The following is a 19055-nucleotide window of genomic DNA, read 5'->3' as shown; positions in this document are numbered from 1 at the left end:
AAGTAGTTACATTTTTCTTTTCTGTTAAGCCAAATGAATCAAATGTTTCAAGAAAATAATGTGCATCCTCACATTTGTACCATGTGTTATGATCTAAGGTTTACTTGTTGGAACACATATAAATAAATGTGTGATCCTGGTGCAGTATATTCAAAGTCCTACAGTGGCTCTATAGTGTTTTATGTTAAAAGGTCAATCAACTGTTTTTACAAATTTCATGATACAGTTTCGAGAGCTTGAATGGATCCTCTTTAGAGCTGGGCATTATTTGATTTTTTTTGTATTAGTAATGATTCTGAGTTTAAGTACCAATGCCAAAACGATTCTTTTGTTTTTGTTTTTTTATATCTGATCTGAGCAATGTTGTATAAACATAAGCAGTTGCAAAATGAAATACATGATGAATAAATAAATTTGACAAAATTATGTAGACATAATAATGATTAATTTCATTATTGATTACTCAATCCATTTTTTTGTCTATATAATGTCAGAAAATAGTGAAAATGCCTTTTATCATTTCCCAGAGCCAATGTTTACATCTTTATTTTATTTTTTCCAAACAAAACAGAAAGATGTTCAGTTTACTTCATGTGTCATGTGCCATATCATATCATGTGAGACAAAGAAAAGCATTCATCACACCTGGCATATTTGCTTAGAAAATTACTATTTGAATAAAACGATTCTTTGAAATAGTTGCTGATTAATTTCCTGTCAATAGACTAATCGACTAATTGTTGCAGCTCTAAAATTATGATTTAAATCACAAATTGTAAAATCAAAGAATAATACTGTAACAGTACTAATCTGAGCAAACATTTGATGCCAGCTTTCCGTATTTGACAATTTTTAATAACATTTTCTACACCACCCTATAGACACATTTCAGTTGGTACCAAAAAAGTATTGAGGCTCAGTACCCAGCGGTAGTGCTATACTTGCTTATGATGGTGTACAGTTATATATTTGTGAGGCCCCCCAATCATAATGCCCCTAACCTTCACCATCTCAACCACATTTCTAACCCTTATCCTAATCTAAGCCTAAACCTAATTTTAATCTCAGTAATCGTAAAACCAAGTATTGATCCTCAAACAGCTCTCAAAGTCCCAAAATACCTCTCCAAAGATATTCTCCCTGCCAATGTGTAGAACTCAAATGGTCCTCACAAAGATAGATATTCAAGAGCACACACACACACACATATACACACAAAGGATATGATTTGCCCTTGTTTGAAAAAATAGGAGTGAAAAAAATGTTTTTCTTCTTGATCATCCCCCTTGATAAATTTTGAGCAAATCAATTGCAGCAGACACATATAGTGCATAAACACATGCATGCACTCAAAAACACATAGACAACCAGCCAGTGCATACACACATCTGTTTGCCTGCATGTAAAACATTCCCCTGTGAAGGAGGAAAGGCCTTGTGTAACCAGATCTGATTGGCCCTTATATAAAATGGAGAAATATGGGCAAAGTGTAGCTCTCTGACGAGTTGCTGAAAGTCTGTGACATGAATCTGAGTCTTGGGACCAATCATGCATTCCAGTCAGAGAATGTCAAGGCGCTCAGATCTCAGCCTCATATTAAAACACAGCCCTGCCCCTGTGATATAAAGGGAGGATATCTTGTCACTCATGCAGCATAGAAACCCAGCCATAAAATATTTTAAGATAAGATGAGATAGACTTTATTGTCCCAGTGGGGAATTTAGCTTGGACATCAATGTGTGCAGTATAAAATCCCAGCAAAACAACAACAACAACAACAAAAACAGTAAATACATTCCACCGCCATCACATCCCTCAATTGCACATGCCCATCTACATCAGAAAAGTGCACACAGTACAATATATAACAGTGATCAATGACAAGCAGCTACGGCATATACATATTTCAGCCTAGGTGGTAGCTTTAATGGACAAGGGGGCAAGGGAATGTTTAAAACTGCTTAGGGAAACCCTGTACCGTCTGCCTGAGGGGAGGAGCTGATACTGGATAACATGAGTTGGGTCTGAGATGATTTTGTCTGTCTGATTATGTCTGTCTGTTGAAAAATAGCCTGAGGACTAGGATGTTGACGGACTCCTTTGATTTTCATGGCTGTCTGTATAAGGTGGGTAATCTGGGCATTTGACTGTACTGTCAGAGATACCATAGCACAGGAGGTTCTCCACTACTGCATGATAGAATAGAAGCTGCACTTCCCAGTTCACACCAAAGGTTCTGAGCCTTCTCAAGAAGTGCAGCCTCTCCTGCACCCTGGAGCGGACATCCTCCACATGGATATTCCACGCTAGTTTGTTATCCATGTGGATGCCCAGGTACCTGTAGGAGTCCACCTGTGCTATGGTATGGTCATGGATGACCACTGGTGAGTGATCACCAAGAGACTTGGGGTCAAACACCATCCTCTCTGGTTTTTTTTTGTTTGTTTGTTTATTTTATTTTTGTTGAGGATCAGATGATGTTTGTCACACCAGCAGTGTCGTCAGAAGATTTAATGATATATTGGTTTTCCGTATGGCTGGTGCATTAATTCATGTAGAGAGTGAACAGCACAGGTGAGCACCCCTGGGGCACTCCAGTACTGATGGTCATGGGTTCAGACACAGTTCTGTTCACTCTGACATGCTGGGTGCGGTTGGTAAGGAATGAATGGTACCACTTAATGATGAATGGGTTGACATTGAGCTGATTCGGTGTGTTAAGTTATATGTTGGGCTGCAAGGTGTTAAATGCAGAACTGAAATCAACAAACAATAGTCTGGCATAGGCCTTGGGATTCTCCAGGTGTTTAGTGACCATGTGCACTATATTATTCATTGCGCCATCAGTGCCTGTTTGGTGTCTGTATGCAAATTGGTATGAGTCTAACAGTGGGCCTACCTCAAACTGCAGCTCACCACAATTCTATCCATACATTTCATCACCATAGGGGTCAAAGCAACCGGTCTGAGATCATTATATTCTTTAGGACAGGGTTTTTTGGGGACAGGCGTGATGATTGCCTTTTTCTACGTTGCTGGTACAATGTTAGAGTCCGCATACCTCTGAAAGATGGGGAACCAGGCAGGCGTTAATTCCTCTGCACATGTTTTTAACACAAATGCAGAAATGCCATCTGGTCCTGTGGCCTTGTTAATAGTGACATTTTTAAAAACAATCTCCACCTCTTTGGAGTCGATTAACAGCCTATTGACCCCGTCAGTGGAAATGTTTTCTGAAACACTGCTACATTCAGCCGAGAAGTCATGTGTATCAAACCTTTTATAAAACCTGTTCAGTTCATTTGCTGTGGATAGTTCATCTACAGCATGTAAAGGTTTCTCAGTGGATTTCATGTTAGTCATAGTTTAAGTCCCAAAGTTTTCTAGTGTTTTGTTTTGTAGGATTTCCTGTGTCACTTTATGCTGTTGTTATGCCTCCCACAGTTTCTGGTTTAACTCCAATTGTACAGTTCTTAATTGTAATTAGTCATTATTCTTGATTGCATGTTTTCTCCTGTTGATACAGTCCTTGACCTCCTTGCTATTAGGCTTGCTATTTGGAAAGACCTTTATTGTCTTTGTGTAATCACAGTATCAATGCAGAATTTAATGTAGTCTGTAGTGACCTCTATAGCATAGTCTAGATTTATTTCCTCAGAGAAAGTGTCCCATTCTGTGCATAAAAAACAGCCTTTCAGTGTGTCAATGCTATCATCTGTCCATACATTGACAGATTTAGCCAGGGGCTTGCTACTCTGTATATACACTTTTAACATTTCTATAACACTTGACTAATGTTTTGTTTTTCCTGGTTTTACATTTTATATATTGTTCAAAACCAGGTAGCAGGGACGTTAGAGGGGCAGGGGCCCAAAATCATAAAAGGCGATTTTTGCAAATAATTAAATAAATATATGCCTGGAATGACTACTTTTGCGACACTGCTAAAGGGACATTAAAATGTATGTATATAAAAAAAAAAAACATGATTGGGTTTGGCTCTAACACTGCTAGAATTCACATGTTATATCATAATACTGAGGCTTGGAGGACATCATGCATTTAAGACACAATTCTAAAAAGCAACACATAAGCTTTAGATGAGGCATATTAGTCACTGGTTTACTTTTTTTATTGATTTAAGATAAAGACTTAAACAGTTAACATTGTTTTATCATTGGCTGCTTGTTACAGAAGGGGGAAAATGTCCTTAATGTCGTAGTATTTCTTAAGTGTATCATATCATTGTCATCATGTAGCTTGTGGTAGATAAATATTCATACATTTTTCACAACATAACTTGGAGAAACGTGTTGCATGACAGTATCCATACCTGTTTTGCATGTGATGTGCGATGACAATAATAGTCCCCCTGGGAACCTTACTTCCACACTACTGAGTTCAGTCAAATACAGTCACTTTACCTTGCAGTTATTGCTAACAACACCCCAGAAAAAGGGCACTTTTTCTCCAGGAGGCCAAACGGCAGGTGCTCAAGCCCCCTTTGAGGTCTATCTATGCACATGCCTGCCAGGCAGAGCAATATATAAGCTACAATGGTCAAAAGCTCCCATAATATAAAAAGATAGAGGCATTTGGGGTGCGTTGCAACTGTTCGTGCACACAGTCTACCACTTGGAAAGCAGCTCTAGACATGATACCGTCAGGAGGAACATAAACTGAACATATCAGAATATTTCCAAACTCCCAAGGCAAGCAGAATGGCCTCAGGTTGAGACACCGCAGTTCAGTGTTCTCATTTCAGACTGTTTCCCAAACTGTATACTGCCTACACCACTTGTCATTGACATATACACAGAGCCCGCCCCCTCTGCTTTTCCCTGAGACTTTAGTTCTGTCTGCACAAATGTGGGTAAAACCTTCAGGGATTTCTGGTCTTAACCACGTCTCAGTGAAGAGCATTATACAGGACTCGCGGTATTTAAAGCAGGCTTTTATTCCTTAGCGGTCTTGCATTGCACAGGATCATAGATGGTAGTGGGGGCCTGTTTCCTCCTCTTCTTACCTGCTGTCGGATGCCTCCTGTCCAGCCTCTTTTCCTCACACTCTGTCACTGTGATGATCGTATCTCCTTGGGCAGGTTTTCTGTCCCTGGAGATTTGCATGTTTGCGAAGGGTCAGAAGCACCTTTCGTGTGTACTGTATGGCCAGGTTGTTTATTCCATGATGGAGTGTAGTAGTTTGGCAGATGGCAGAAAGTTCACACAGGATCACTACTGCCACGAAAAGAGTCCAAAAGCACACCACATCTCATTCTTTTTTCTTATTCATGCATGTATCAATGCACATCCTACGTAAAACATCCTGATTGTCTGACAAACAGTTGCTGAAACAGCCAGACAATCACACAAGCATTAAAATACCGCAGCTCACTGGTGTCCGTGTTGCTTGCAGAGCAGCGCCACCACCATTTTATTGTATCACCATATTGTATCATTTTATTGTAATCAGTGACTCTGTTATCCAATAAAACGTATGCGCATGAAACATATTTAAAATTAATCTCTCCCTTGAGATAGTGTCTTTAACAACACCTCTGCCTGGATGAATTAGTGCTAAACACCTTCTCTTGGACTGAATAATCGTCATTTATACATAAGGCCAATGGAGGTTGTTGCGTGGCTTGGGGCTACACTTAAACTCTATGAACTGGTGAATACTTGCATTAAAGTAGCGGCTGCGGCCATGCAACTTAATGTACCATGCTTAGGTCTGTTACTTCCCCCTTGGCTTTTACTGTGGCTGTATAATAGTGCAAAAATGTCTCCATAGCGCTCAATAACTTGCATCAGTGAGGCATAGCTCTAAATGTTGATGTATTGTTAGTACAATATATCCTGCCCACACACAGTTCTCAAATTTTGACCCTATGACTAAGTCTTTCATTTAAGGCCTGAGAGAAAATAACAACTCGGTGCTTTTTCATGTGTTTGACAAAAGCAGGAAAAAAAGATACACAAACTTACTTGTTGTTTTTTTCCATGCACAGTTTAAAACCTGGTGATTCAAAATCAGTGCCGCACATATTTGTCTATTTTTTTCCCAGGACCTATGGTTCTATTACACCAGTGGGCCTCTTTCATGCTCCTCTATGGACTCTGCAGTGCACTATAAAAATGCATTTATCCTACTTTGGGGGAAACGGCCTCCTCCTGTTTTATATTAACGTGAACCCTAAACCTGTCGTTGTATATTGTATGTATTAGGCTGAACTTTGGCTTATGTTCTCCCCCTCCAGTTATTTCGTGATGAATAATACGAGACTGGCAAGCTTTCTGAGCACAGCTGTGAGTCTACATTGTTGCCATCACTATCCCTCAGTATCCCCTGTGTGGGATGGCCTCTGACTTCAGTGAAAATCCAACAGAGGCTAAAGGGGACTGTTAATTCTCACTAGTGATGTACAGCTGTTCTTCATTCAAGGTGGTTTGTCTTTGCTCTGCAAACCATTCATACATGTAAATTAAATCATGGCAAAATGCCTTTTGCTTGAATCATGTTTCACAGCGAGAGTGAAATCAGAGAAAAAACTATGCATGAGTGAAAATTTGTGCTTTTTTTATAATTCTCTAAGTTTTAACTGTTTTATCTGCAGTATAAAATGTCAACATATAGTGAAAAATGTCCATGACAAGTTTTGAAAGTCCATGTTTGTGTCTTAAAATTGCTTATGTTGGACAACCAACAGTCCAAAATGAGCGAACGAAAAGGAGCATATTCACATTTTAAAAGTTGTAACTGTTTGGGAAATATCTGTCATTTTTGCATGAAATAATAACATAAAGAATTAATTGATTACCAAAATGTTTGTTGATTTTCTGCAGATCGTTGTAATGATGGAATGACTAATAATTTCAGCAAATAGTACTCAATGTATATTTGTTTTATATATTATATAAGACTTGTCGTTTGTGTTTTACTGAGACTGTTTACCATAAAAGTATGACTTATTTCACTGTAGTAAGTGCAAGAAAGGTTAACTGAATTATTAATATTTGTTTGAAATCATGTGAACTCCAAAATGCAAACTTTTCATTAGCTAAAAAAAAAAAAACAGTCCTGTTTTCAGCTTTGTGACAATGCATTTCTAGCTAATCCAATGTTTTATTTACTCATAAAGGAACACTTAATCCTTCAGTTATTCCTCTAAAATTCAAAACCACTAAATTTGGATAAGGTTTTCTTTGGACAGTGAGTATACAATATACAATAGCAAACACTATCTGAATTTATCTGATGCAGTAATACTGCTGTGCGAAGACTTAATACGGGTTAAAACAAACACTAAGAGGCATTGTTCACCAGAGTTTGCAAATACTAAATTCTTTCACTCCACCCAGGTCTTGTTAAAATACCACTGATCGGCATGTGTGCCCTGTGTTTCCTGTATTTTTTTCTGTGCTCCAATGGCCATGACAGCCTAGGTTACCCATCTCAGAGCAGCATAAGCCAGCCTGTCAGCAGATTCAGCCCTGTGTTTCCTGGACCCTGTTGATACCCAATACATAATGCCACACTGGGAGGCCTGTGCCAGTCAGTAATCCAAGCATCTCAGTGTTTCCCACATAATTAGATTCTATTTGTGGTGGTAGCTGACGACCTTTACTACAGTCATTAATGGCCAGGCCATAGTCTGTTCAGGAGTACAAATAATAATAATACAAATAATAAAATTTCCTTTGAAGAGGAAGGGGAAAATTCATTAGTTTTTAATTAAGCCATTTACCTCTCGCTGGAATCTGGTCCACTGCTCGCCCCTTGGCACTTCTAGGACATCCCGCCCTCTCCCATTCCTCGCCTCCTCGTGCTGTATGCTGAAGACTCAGAGTCCTTAGGGATCATGAAGGTACTGACGGAGGCGAGACCAGAATGATCCAGGGAGTAAAGTCTGTCCAGCCTCTTTGATGCTCCTCAGAGTCTGAATTGTGACAGGAACCTAAATTAAAAAAAGAAAAGCTGCTGTTTAGTATTGGTCAGATTGCAAACAATCCTCATTTCAATGTATCAAATCAAACAGATTTTAATAAACAGATGTGCACATTTAGCATACCTGCTCCTTGATATGTAGAAAGTTGACATGTGCTTTTTGAAATCTTTTGGACAGACATGCAAGGTGCCTCTGCCTCCTCTGCCAAAGCTCCAAGGACTGCGCTCACGTTCCTCTGTAGGGTCTCTATGGCCTCGTGCTGAGAAAGCCAGCGTGTGTCCTTCACTTGCTGGAAATGTTGCAATTAAAGACATATTGATTAGTTATGAATAGACAGAAGATAACTACTATGGTATCAAATCACTATTATATCTATACTATACTATAAATCTCACACTACGATTTTCGGTACTCGCCAAAGCATTAAATCAATGACTTCGGCTAAGTTCTCAAGCATGTCGTCAGTAATACCATGAGACCTATAATTATTCCTCTGGTCAATCTTGACATCAGGAAAACGAAAAATGTAATCTTAAGTAATGGCTACGTGACCTTTACCTATAATTTCCTGAAGTAGTTGCACCCTAGAAGAAGCCAGGCTCAAAAGCTCTGGGTAGTTTGTGTGGTGGACCAGTTCATTTTTTATGAGCCAGTAAAGGCACTTGAACCCAACAATGATTGCCTTATGCTCCAAAACAAGTGGGCTCAAAGGAGTCCATCACTGAGATGCCTGTAAATGACAAAACGATTAGAAAATTATTTGAATATACTCAAGTTATATTGTTATATACCTGCTGTTGAAATTAGAACCTACCAGATGCAAGATATGCCTGGCATCTGATGCTATCCTGGTGGTGCTCCATAGTGATGTGCTGTTCAAAGTAATCTTTTCTGTGTATAACTGCTCCAACCTCAAAAAAATCCCTCTTTGCATGACCTTTCTTAGATACAGGCTTGTGGTACCTGCATAGTCAACAAAACATTGCTAAAATCATTTATCAAAATTGCCAAATAGCCACACGTATACCTGATTTTATTCTTTTGTGATATTTTTTTTTTTATCTCTATACACAGGACATGACATAACACAATAAGATCACATATAAAAATAAGATTAAATAAGTTAAATAAGAAGAAGAAGAAGAAGAAGGAAGATGGAAAAAAGAAATAAAAACATTATTTCTGATTATTTATTCATGATAGCACAAATTATGCAGATATGAAATTTACCATGCTGTGTGTGGTACAGCCAATTCTTAAACTGAGGCATATTCAGCCACTCTGGATCAGATCCCGTGCCTCTGTGCTTGCTGCTTGCTGATGTTCTGTCTACAAGGCACAGAAGAATAGATATGAGACCCCTTTTCCTGAGAAATCGGCTTTTATGACCTGCATGCTTCTACATCTCTCTGTGTTTGCTGTCAATCTCACTTGTTGCTTCTGCCCTAGCTGGCTCTCCCACAGCAGCATGTTGGCTGCTGTCCTCCTCCTCCTCCTCTCCTACATCTCTCTCTTCATTAGCTACAGCTATTCCCTTCCTGACCCTCTCTTTCTGCTTCAGCTGCCCCAGCAGCACTGGTTGAAGCCTGGAAATATTCGAAACAATTTAATTGGATAGCTAATCACACTGGTTGGACTGTTCAGCTTTCCCACGTGTGTTTTCTTAGGTTTCTAGATACTCTGTTTTGCTTTTGAGTCTTTGAAAATACTTTTCAATATTGGTCAGGATTGAGGGGGCAAACATTCAGCGTCAGAGTTTAAGAATTAACATTAACATTATCCACTTGCACGAGCAATCAATATTGACTAGCAGCTTTGTACAGCGTGCTAACCTCGACAACCCATCCCATTCAGGAATTCGGCCAGATGTCTTCTCTGAGGGAAAAGCCAACAACAATCCTTCCTCCTGCACATGATCATGTTTTGATTCAGAGTGTGCACGGAGAGGAGCGGCTATTCAGATGGGTCAGTTGTCAATGTGTTAGAGAGAGAGAGAGAGAGAGGCATGGAGGGACTGAGTAAATCAATGCGTTGTACGCAGCTCTACAATGAAATAAGATTTTACCCATTCTAAATAGTAAAAAAGGTAGAAAATCAAAATGTGGCAGTCAGTGTTAATAATATGGTGGGCTGCCACAATTAAATCAATGTATGGGAAACACTGCATCTTATCAAACTAATCAGCACTTTTCCAGCAAGAACACATCTCAACCGTGACAGAAGGGGGTTTCACAACATCTGGTGCTCTAAGAGAGAGACAGGGAGAGAGAAAGTGAGTCAGGATGAAAAAAAGTGTGAGAACAATCTTGATGTTCTGGTATGGAGATCTTAGATCAACACCCCGTTCTGCCTTTTCTTTGGATTCAGGTCAGTGAACGGGCAGTCAGTTGTCAGAACTTGCCCGCTGAGGGGTGGAGGCTGCTTGCAGTTATGCTGGTGATGTTCTTGATGGTAACATTTGTCACTGCACTCCCTCACATTTTCTCTCTGCTTCTCTTTCCTCTCACCCAACCCTTACATCTTTCCTTTCCCTTTTTGCCAACCTCCTGTTCCATCCTTTCATTTCCCCTCTCCTATTTTGTCACCTTCCTTACTTCCCTCCAGCCCAGTGTAGCAGTGAGAGGTTACCACAGCAGTAAGGCAGCAGCCATGAGTCCAAGCCTTGGCTCCAATTGGACCACTGGTAGCAGTGGTGGTCAAGGGGCCTGGAGCGGCCCGTCCTTCACCCGTGCAAGTCTGCAGCACCACCTGTCCCACCATCAACAACACCCACATCACCACCATCAGTCCACACACACGAGTTACACCTACTGCCCGGTCCATACAGCTGTGAGTACAGCAGTAATTTCTACTTTCTCTGTGTCCCTTCATGTCTCACTTTCTCCTGTAGCTTGTTTGTTGCTCTGCTCTCTTAGAATATATTTCTGCTTTCAGTGTCTTGCTTCTTATTTTTAATCACTCTCTCTCTCTCTCTCTCTGTCTCTGGTGTCCATTAGTGGCTGTTACTATCAGGGAAGCTCTCATGCACACAGCACATTCTCTCTCTCTCTGTCTTCCTCTTCAACTACCCCTTTTTTTTTCTATCTCCCTCCCTTTTGGTCTCAAGCCCTCATGTATATCACTTCCTTTGACTTTTTCTTCTTCTTTCTTTCCTTCACTTTATCTCTTCCTTTCACCCTCTTTTTTCACCCTCTTTCTTCCCTGCAACTTAATTTGTTTTTCCTTCATCCATCCTCTGCATCGACAGTGCAATGAGAGACTAATTGAGGTAGAGACATTTTTTGGACGGCTTCCCTTGTCATTATCCTTGGAATTAATTGCTGTTCTGCAATCCGTTTGATTTGACTTTATTGGTGCGATCTGGTTTTCTAATGTTACGTTCGGGGTGTGACTGAAACCCAGGCGTGAGCCAAATTGAGAAATTTTATTATCGTCATGTTGCTGTCACAGTCACAGAGCTGGAAACAAAGATTTGGCAGCTTTTTATTTCTCGTTATTTCTTCCTCTAATAAATATATTTGCAAGGCTTCACACCAAATCTTTCTCTCATTCTCTTTTATTTTTCATTGCAGCAGTCTGATATTCTCTCAATGAAAGATACATCCTGCGGATGTGCTGGGACACATCATCAGTGATTGACCCTGGGGTCATCGGGTGTTTCAGGTCTTTCAGCATCACACACCCTCTCCCACTCAATCTAGCTGGAGTTGATCAGACCCCAGCTTGAGTTTGCTCTAGTTGGTGGGTGGGGCTTCTCTTAGGCTCTGAGGAACTTGATGGTCGTTTGTTGGTGGTGGCCCTTGCTGGTTGTAATAGCCTTGACTACACCCTCAGTGACTGCCTTATGTACTTGGTCATGGCGCTTGCGATAGTGCCCATCCTTAAGGGCTTTTGGCAGCCGCTAAGGAGGTATTCCAAGGATCTTCTTCTAGAACAATGAGGGCAGGAAGGTGTCTCACTTAAGGTTTGCTGGACTTGGAAGGACATTGTAGACAACTCGGACTAAGAACCTGATGCAATGGACTGTGCACTTTCCCATCTAGTCCATGCTCTTCGCTAACCCATCCCTACCTCCCTACCTCCTCAATGCCTGCCCACGCTTCCTCCTGAACAAGATGTTGCCCTTCTTTGCCCTGGACATTGTTGACCCTGGTTGATGAGAAGTAGCCTTTGCTGCATGCCCTGTTGCTACAGACCCAACCAGTGCCTTCTGCCTCAGCCTCGACTCAGCCACCTCCAGAGATTTGTCTGCGCTCTATTTCCTGCCTGTTTGAACCTGGATGCTCACAGATGCCACTTTTGGATTCCTGGATTCTTTATACTGTAGAGCTTCATGTGTCTGTAACACCATGAACTCTTCCACGAGGCCACTGATCGGGAGCTGCAGGATGTTAGTGGTGCCATGCAGAGCAGCACTGCTCAGACTGTGGGGTAGGCCTAGCCATCTTTGCAAGTAGCTGCTGATCTTCTTCTCCAGGGATTCAGCTGCCGTTATGGGCACTGCATACACCAGCAGAGAACACAGGATCTGGGGTAGTATGGAGTGCTGATAAACCCAGGCCTTGACCCTCCCCAGCCTTCCTGTTTTGTCCACCTTGGTGAGCCAGGCCGTGAGCTCTCTGCTGGTTTTATGGATGGAAGCAGCATCTTTGAGGCTGCAGTCAAAGATCCTCCCAGACCTTGATTTTGTTGGTTTAAAGCTCTTCCTTGCCCAGGTGATGAGTTTCTCTAGGCCTTGGAGTATCCACCTGCTGCCTGGGACAGATGTAGTAGTGACAGTCAGGTTATCCATGAATGCTCTTATTGGGGGCTCTTGCAGTCCAGTCTTGGTCAAAGGGCCCCTACATTCTACCTCTGCTGACTTGACAAACATGTTCATGGCAAGGGTGAAAAGGATCGCTGAGATGTTGCAGCCTCTTATGATTCCTTTCTCAAGCTGATGCCAGTCTGACGTGCCAAACCAGTGATGACTGTGAGCCTGAAGTTACCATAATAATCCAGAATAGGGTCCTTGATTTTGCTGGGAACATGATGTTGATGTAGGGCAAGCTCAAAGAGTTTGTGTGGTAGGGATCTGTACGCTTTTGCAAGGTCCAGCCACCATACAGTCAGGTCTCCTGTGCCTTCGCATGCCTCCCTGATGAGTTGTGTGACTACACCAATGTGTTCCAAACAGCCAGGCACTCCAGGGGTCCCACCCTTCTGAACAGAGGTGTCAATATAGCTGCTCTTCAGAAGGAACTTGGTTAGTCGTCGTGACACGATACTGAAAAATATCTTGTATCTTGCCTTCTATGCTTAGGAGTGAGAAGGTTCTGAACTGACTGATGTTCTGTGATCTTGGGGATCCGAACACCCTTGGCACACCTCCACTGGTTTGCAACTCTTCCCCTGCGCCAGATCACCCTTAAGATTTTCCAAAGGTGCCGAAGGAGTTGCAGGCAGTGCTTGTACACGGTGTATGGAACTCCACTGTGACCCTAGGGCAGAGGCTGATCTGGCTCCTTTGACCACCCCCTGAACCGCCATCCAGCTGGGCTTCCTCATGGCGGACTCAATTGCGGTTGTGGGCTCATGAGGGCCATATGTGGCTTGAGCTCCTGGTCCCTCTCAGCTGAGCACAAGGCTGCCAATGTGTTTGTCCTCCAGTAGCTTCTTAGAGAAGGAAAAAGGGTTAGAAATAAAAGCAGAATGCATCCTTGCTCTTTCTTTCCCTCGCTTCTGGTACCACTCTGCCCTGCACAAGGTCATGAGCTTCTTTCTTAAGATGTTGCGGAGCTCTGTAGGTGGTAGCTTTTCCTTTTTGCAAGCCACTGTGTGCTGTTGTTTGTATTTGAAGCTCTCTCATCTTACATATGCGCCACTTAAAATCCCAGCAGCCTATTTGCCAACATGTTGAGACTCCCCTGAAGTGCTTGCATGCAATGAGTAAAGGAATTAGATTGGATTTAGATATGATATGATAACAGGGTTTTCCCTTGATTTTTTTAAGACAAAGGTGGCAAAGGCTAGAGAACGTGCGGCGTACACAGTTTTTGCGTGCACCTTGTTAGAGTGTTGCGCGCTTAAGTAGAAAAAAATCACGATTTGACGATGAAAGTGTCCATAGAGATTTATATTTTATACCAAGATGAAACAAAAAGATGAAAAATAAAGGTGACAAACGACAGTGTTTATTTTGGCACATGAATCAACAGAAAATTCAGTCACAGATTGTGCAATCTTTCTGTGCACATTTCACTCTCCTGGCTTTTTTTTTATAAAAACGTCTAGCAAGATCTCAACCAGTAGGGCTAGGACGGGGGTCCATGACCTGCAATGAATATTATTAATTTACTTGAAAGGAAGGTCTAGATCTCATTCAAGCCTTCTTCATTCAAGACAGTTTATCCATCTCTCCCTGACCACATACTGGGTCCTCGTGTTTTGAGGGAGATGAGTACAGATACCTTCAACAAAGAATAAATGTTTACTGACAATGATCATAAATTATCTAAGATTGTTGTACAGCTAGCCTAGGTGTATCAATTACCTTCTGTTCCACCTGTGCAAAAATAGGTTTCTTCTTTGAAAAACCTGAAATTATGCAGTTTTTCATGCATAACCTGTAGTAGGCACAATGTTGGTGGGAAGAATTCATGTTTAAAAAATCTGTTGAGCCCCTCAGCCATTGGCTCATGTCTGGCCTGCATAGATATATCAACAAGGACAGCTGGCATGATTGTTTTGCAGCACATCTGTTGCCTCCTTGCTACACTCCCACCTGGTCTGGTTGCCTCACTTAAAACTAACTATACAATAGTCCTATTAAAGTTAATATATCTGAAATCTTTGAGAATAAGTCTAATGGTGAGAAATGATTTGTTTGAAAACAGTACCTGCAGTTTTAGCAGTGGGACTTCGAAGGGTTTCTCCATTGCTTTGAGGCTGGCTGTTCTACTGTTTGATGCTTGGTAAAACCAAAATGTGGTCCCAATGGTTAGGGGGCACTTGGCTAGGTAAGGTATGCCTTTCTTTTCCTTAACAAAATCTGAGACAGCTAGGTTTAGTCAGTAAGCAACACAATGGACAGTCGCAAGGCCAGGGAACGTCTTACAGTTTCTTCCTGACCCCTGATTTTCGACTGAATGGTAAATAAGTTACTTTTTCCAGATTCATACCATCTTTATAATAACAACAAAACAAAAACAGCAACATACCAATCATGACAGAAGCACCATCACTTGCAAAAGAAGAAAAAGTGTCCCTGGGGGTAGTTTCTTTTCTGCTGTGACCTGAAGGATGGCCTCTGTCAGAGTGTTCGCATCCCCTGCCTTTACATCTCTTACACAGAGAACTGCAGATTTTACCACAGTACCTCCTTTTGCATCAGATCCAATGCATCTTAAGTAGAAACTTTAAGCACTTCAGAATTTGCAAACAGAGTTAGTTGGAAGCATCCTTCCAGGACTTTGTGCTCAATGTCTGTTTGGACAGCTAGGGCTTGGACAACTGTTCTTCCAAAGTAGAAAGATGAAGACATTAACACTAAACTGTATGTCATACAATAACTATTCTTCATGTTTTTGTCATTATGTTACCTCCTCTTGAGAGCTTGGTGTGTCTCACACATCTGATGACAGACAACATTATCCAGTCTATAGTTCGTACTAGGCTGCTTTACAAAAATAACATGATGTGAGGAATAGTGTTTTCTGCAGAGTACACCCAACATCCCATCAGGCGTGTTCATGAGCTATGGCTTTTGGGCCATGCTCGGTCAAAGCCACTTGCTCTGTGTTTCATGTGCTGACTGTTAAATATGAACAAGAACAAAAACAGAATTAAGTTCATTTTTACTTCTTAGGTTATTCCTCAGTATTTCAGTAACTTGTATAATCACTCACCCGTCTCTGGTTTGAGTCTCAGACTGACCCTCCCTTTTCTCCTGAACTGTTTCATTTGGCTGGCTGGTTTATTAAGAAAGTGTTAGACTGTAGGAGACAGTGACAGTGTATTAAACTTCCCCATACTGAGTTACTGTCATAGTCTAAAGATGTTAAAATGGCCCATTATAGTCTGTCCCCTCTCTCTTTCCTCCTCTGTCCTAGTCCTTCTATTAAAGAACGCTGTTATCTTCTTCATTTTATTCTGGAAATTAAATTTCAAGTTATTACATTATTTTAGACATCAGTGACAAACAACTGTGTTTATTTCTAGGGGTGGTTATCGTTTGAAATTTATTGCCAAGGCTTTATTACATTTTGGACTGGTTAAACAGATGAAACTGGAATTTCTGCTTTCTAAAATGATCTGTCAATTACCGGCACTCAAAAAGTAGGCTATTGAGGTTCTATATCAAGTCCTATTTACTTCTTTAACCTAAGCTAACCCAGCTTTCATTACACACATTTGTTTGCCTCATGAATAACGGCAATTCATCACTTACCTTGATCTTGCAGAAATTGTGAATGTGTCATTCCCCTGTTACCTCCAAACTCAAGTGCTGCGCGTAACATGTGTGCTCTTTGGTATATTCATACACATGCAGGAGTCTGTGGCACAGGTTTCGGCAGATGGTGCATGAGCTATGAGCTCAACACAAGAAATGTGATAACATCCGGGATACTGCGTTGGGCATAAACCTAGTGCATCACAGCAGTTGCTGATAAAAGGCACAATAGTTTTGGTGTAAAAAAAAAAAAAGAAAAAAAAGAAAGAAAAAACCTTTGCAGTAGCCAGTAAAACAAAGGCCTTCGAGTTAGATAGGCAGGGAAAAACCTGGATAATCATCACTGTACATTGACTCCTGGTTGCACATAGCATTGCTTTTATATTATTCCCGTGATATCAAGGTACACATTAATTGTGACATAGGCTCTTTTTAGTAAGCAGAGAGGAAATTATGCTATTAGTGCTTCAGCTGCTGTATATGCATAATTTTGTGACAACCATCTTGTCATAATCACCGTTTCCATGGGTTTTACATATTTGTCACTATCATCACAAGCACTGCCATCACCACTAACATCACTTCTACCACCACCACCAAAGGCGAAGAGGAGCAGGGGTGTTTTAACTGTGCAGTGCACAAACAATAAGCAAAAACATTCCACGAGACAGACATAAACCCTGTGGTTCTTTTGGTGGTGGGGTCTGTCACATGCGTCTTTCTCACAAAGTTTTTGGGAACATCATCACAGTCTTTTCTGTTCACCCCCGGGGAGCACAGTCATCGTCATTAACATCCACTCACGGCAACCAGGAGTGTCTGAATTCATGCTGTTGACCTAAATTGGGCTGGTTTTTCCAAGAGCTAACATGAAGCCACTTTTGTCCTTCTCTGACTGAGCATGGTCATTGGTTTTCTGATTTGCAAAAAAGTCCATCCCTAGACTAAAATATACTTAGCTAGAGTCTCACTAGACATAAATAGGTATAGGTCTTGAACCTCAATATTTTTTTACTGAACGAAACATGCCCAAAGCACAGAGTATCAAAAACTGTCAAGTACCAAAAGATGGCATGATAATTTTATGATTATTTAAATGATAATGTAGATAGTTTTAGATGGTATTTTATTCAAGCAAAGTTGTTATATATCTGCTTCTGATTAGACAACACTAATCTTTCTTATATGCGAAAAAAGGTTTTGTAGAAAAAATGTTTATATTCCAAAAGTGTGGTTTTGATATCAGTATTGGAACTCGGCTTATCAACATTTTGTATTAACAATGGAATAAATTACTACATGTAATGTGAAATGAATCGCTTGAAGAGATGAACCCACAGAGAATTATCACCCGACTCTGTAGTTCCCCTAAGCTGTACTGAGCTTTTTAGCTTCTTTTAGCTCCACGTTTTGGTTTTATACAAACTTTACTGTTTTCCTTCTGTGTCACTGCTCTCACCAGTCCTGTTTCCAGCGACAGCGGCAGACCAAAAACAGAGCTAAAAGGAGAGAATAGATTAGGCTTACTATTGTCATGTGGCCGGAAACACGACTCCACATGAATGCTTGTTTGACAGATTTATCAAGTGGCAAAACCTAGAATGAATTGCTGTTCTCATATGAGTAGCCTTTGCCGTAACCATGTAGTCTAAAGAAAAAAGGCGTGTAAATTGATTTGTAATGGGCTGATCTGCCCTTGTATTATATCACTGTTAAAACCCTTTGTAGTCTTAGACATTTCAGGAAATACACATTGGGTGTATCACAAAGCCAGCAGACAAGAGTTTTATAGTGTAAAAAAACCCTGAATAACTTTGAAACAAACAGCACACTCTTTAAACAATAAGCAAATTCATAACAGACACACCTCTGTCTTATTGGTTTTCTTTCATTCTCTATTTCCACTCTGTTCTCCCATGTGTGTTTTTGTTTTTGTGGGATGTTGGTTGGCCACACGTCTCATAATACCCGGCTAACTGGCCTTGGTTACAGATCACTACGGGGTCATCAAACTCTTGCCCTCGTCTTGACCCTCTACCTTCAAACTGTAACAGACTTTGCTGGCCATAACTGGTCTGTTTTCATGGGACAGCAGGGATGGTTGTTTTCTTTTCAGCCTTTTTCATTTTGTCACTGCAGAAAGCAATTTCTCCCCCACTATCATGTCTTTGTCCTGGGCTGTTACGAGTCAACACTTTGGCCTTGAGGAGGATTCACAGTGCCTAGAGACGGCTAATCCAGACACTAACAGTAAACAAAGGCATGGTTCCAGCCTTCAGTTCTGCCTTGTCCATTTTTACAGCTTCTCATATATAGCACATATGTATGTGGAACAGAAATCCCCACAATTTAAAAAACAAACCATAATTTAAAAAACAAACCAATGCAGACAACCCTCTTTTTTTGACAACGTTTGTATTAAACACCCTCCCCTCCTATTTCATTGTTTTTATTGCCTCCATAAATGCTATTGTAATTTCAAGCATATTAGATGCAAAGAATGCCCAACAGAAAGGGAAGAAAAAAAAAGAACTGATAGTTCAGAGTGTGTCTGTCCTCTCAGCTGAGAGAGGTGAGTAAATAAAGGAAAAAAGAAAAGCAAGCGAGGATCCAGCAGAGATCAAGAAGCTTTGCCTCCAGTGGGTTTGTAATTACAATGGAAGCGGATACATTTCC

General features: G+C 40.9%; 1 protein-coding gene across 4 annotated transcripts in view; it reads left to right on the top strand.

Annotated features, from left to right (window-relative positions):
- The window catches only part of rbms3 (RNA binding motif, single stranded interacting protein), a 298854-nt gene that overhangs the window by 65628 nt on the left and 214171 nt on the right, over window positions 1-19055 (top strand). For 3 of the 4 annotated variants that reach the window (XR_006100092.1, XM_042434716.1, XM_042434715.1), the window contains exon 3: window positions 10553-10777. The exons of the other annotated variant lie outside the window; for it this stretch is intronic. Coding sequence is in view for 2 of the 3 variants with exons in the window: in XM_042434716.1 (XP_042290650.1) it covers window positions 10553-10777 (225 nt within the window). In the remaining variant the exon portion in view is untranslated. The remainder of the gene's footprint in view (window positions 1-10552; window positions 10778-19055) is intronic. 4 annotated transcript variants of the gene reach the window in all.

This window comes from Thunnus maccoyii, chromosome 15 (assembly GCF_910596095.1).
Source record: "Thunnus maccoyii chromosome 15, fThuMac1.1, whole genome shotgun sequence".
Classification (NCBI taxonomy): domain Eukaryota; kingdom Metazoa; phylum Chordata; class Actinopteri; order Scombriformes; family Scombridae; genus Thunnus; species Thunnus maccoyii.
The sequence above is the reverse complement of the archived record's forward strand: the minus strand, read 5'-3'. Positions and strand labels throughout refer to the sequence as shown.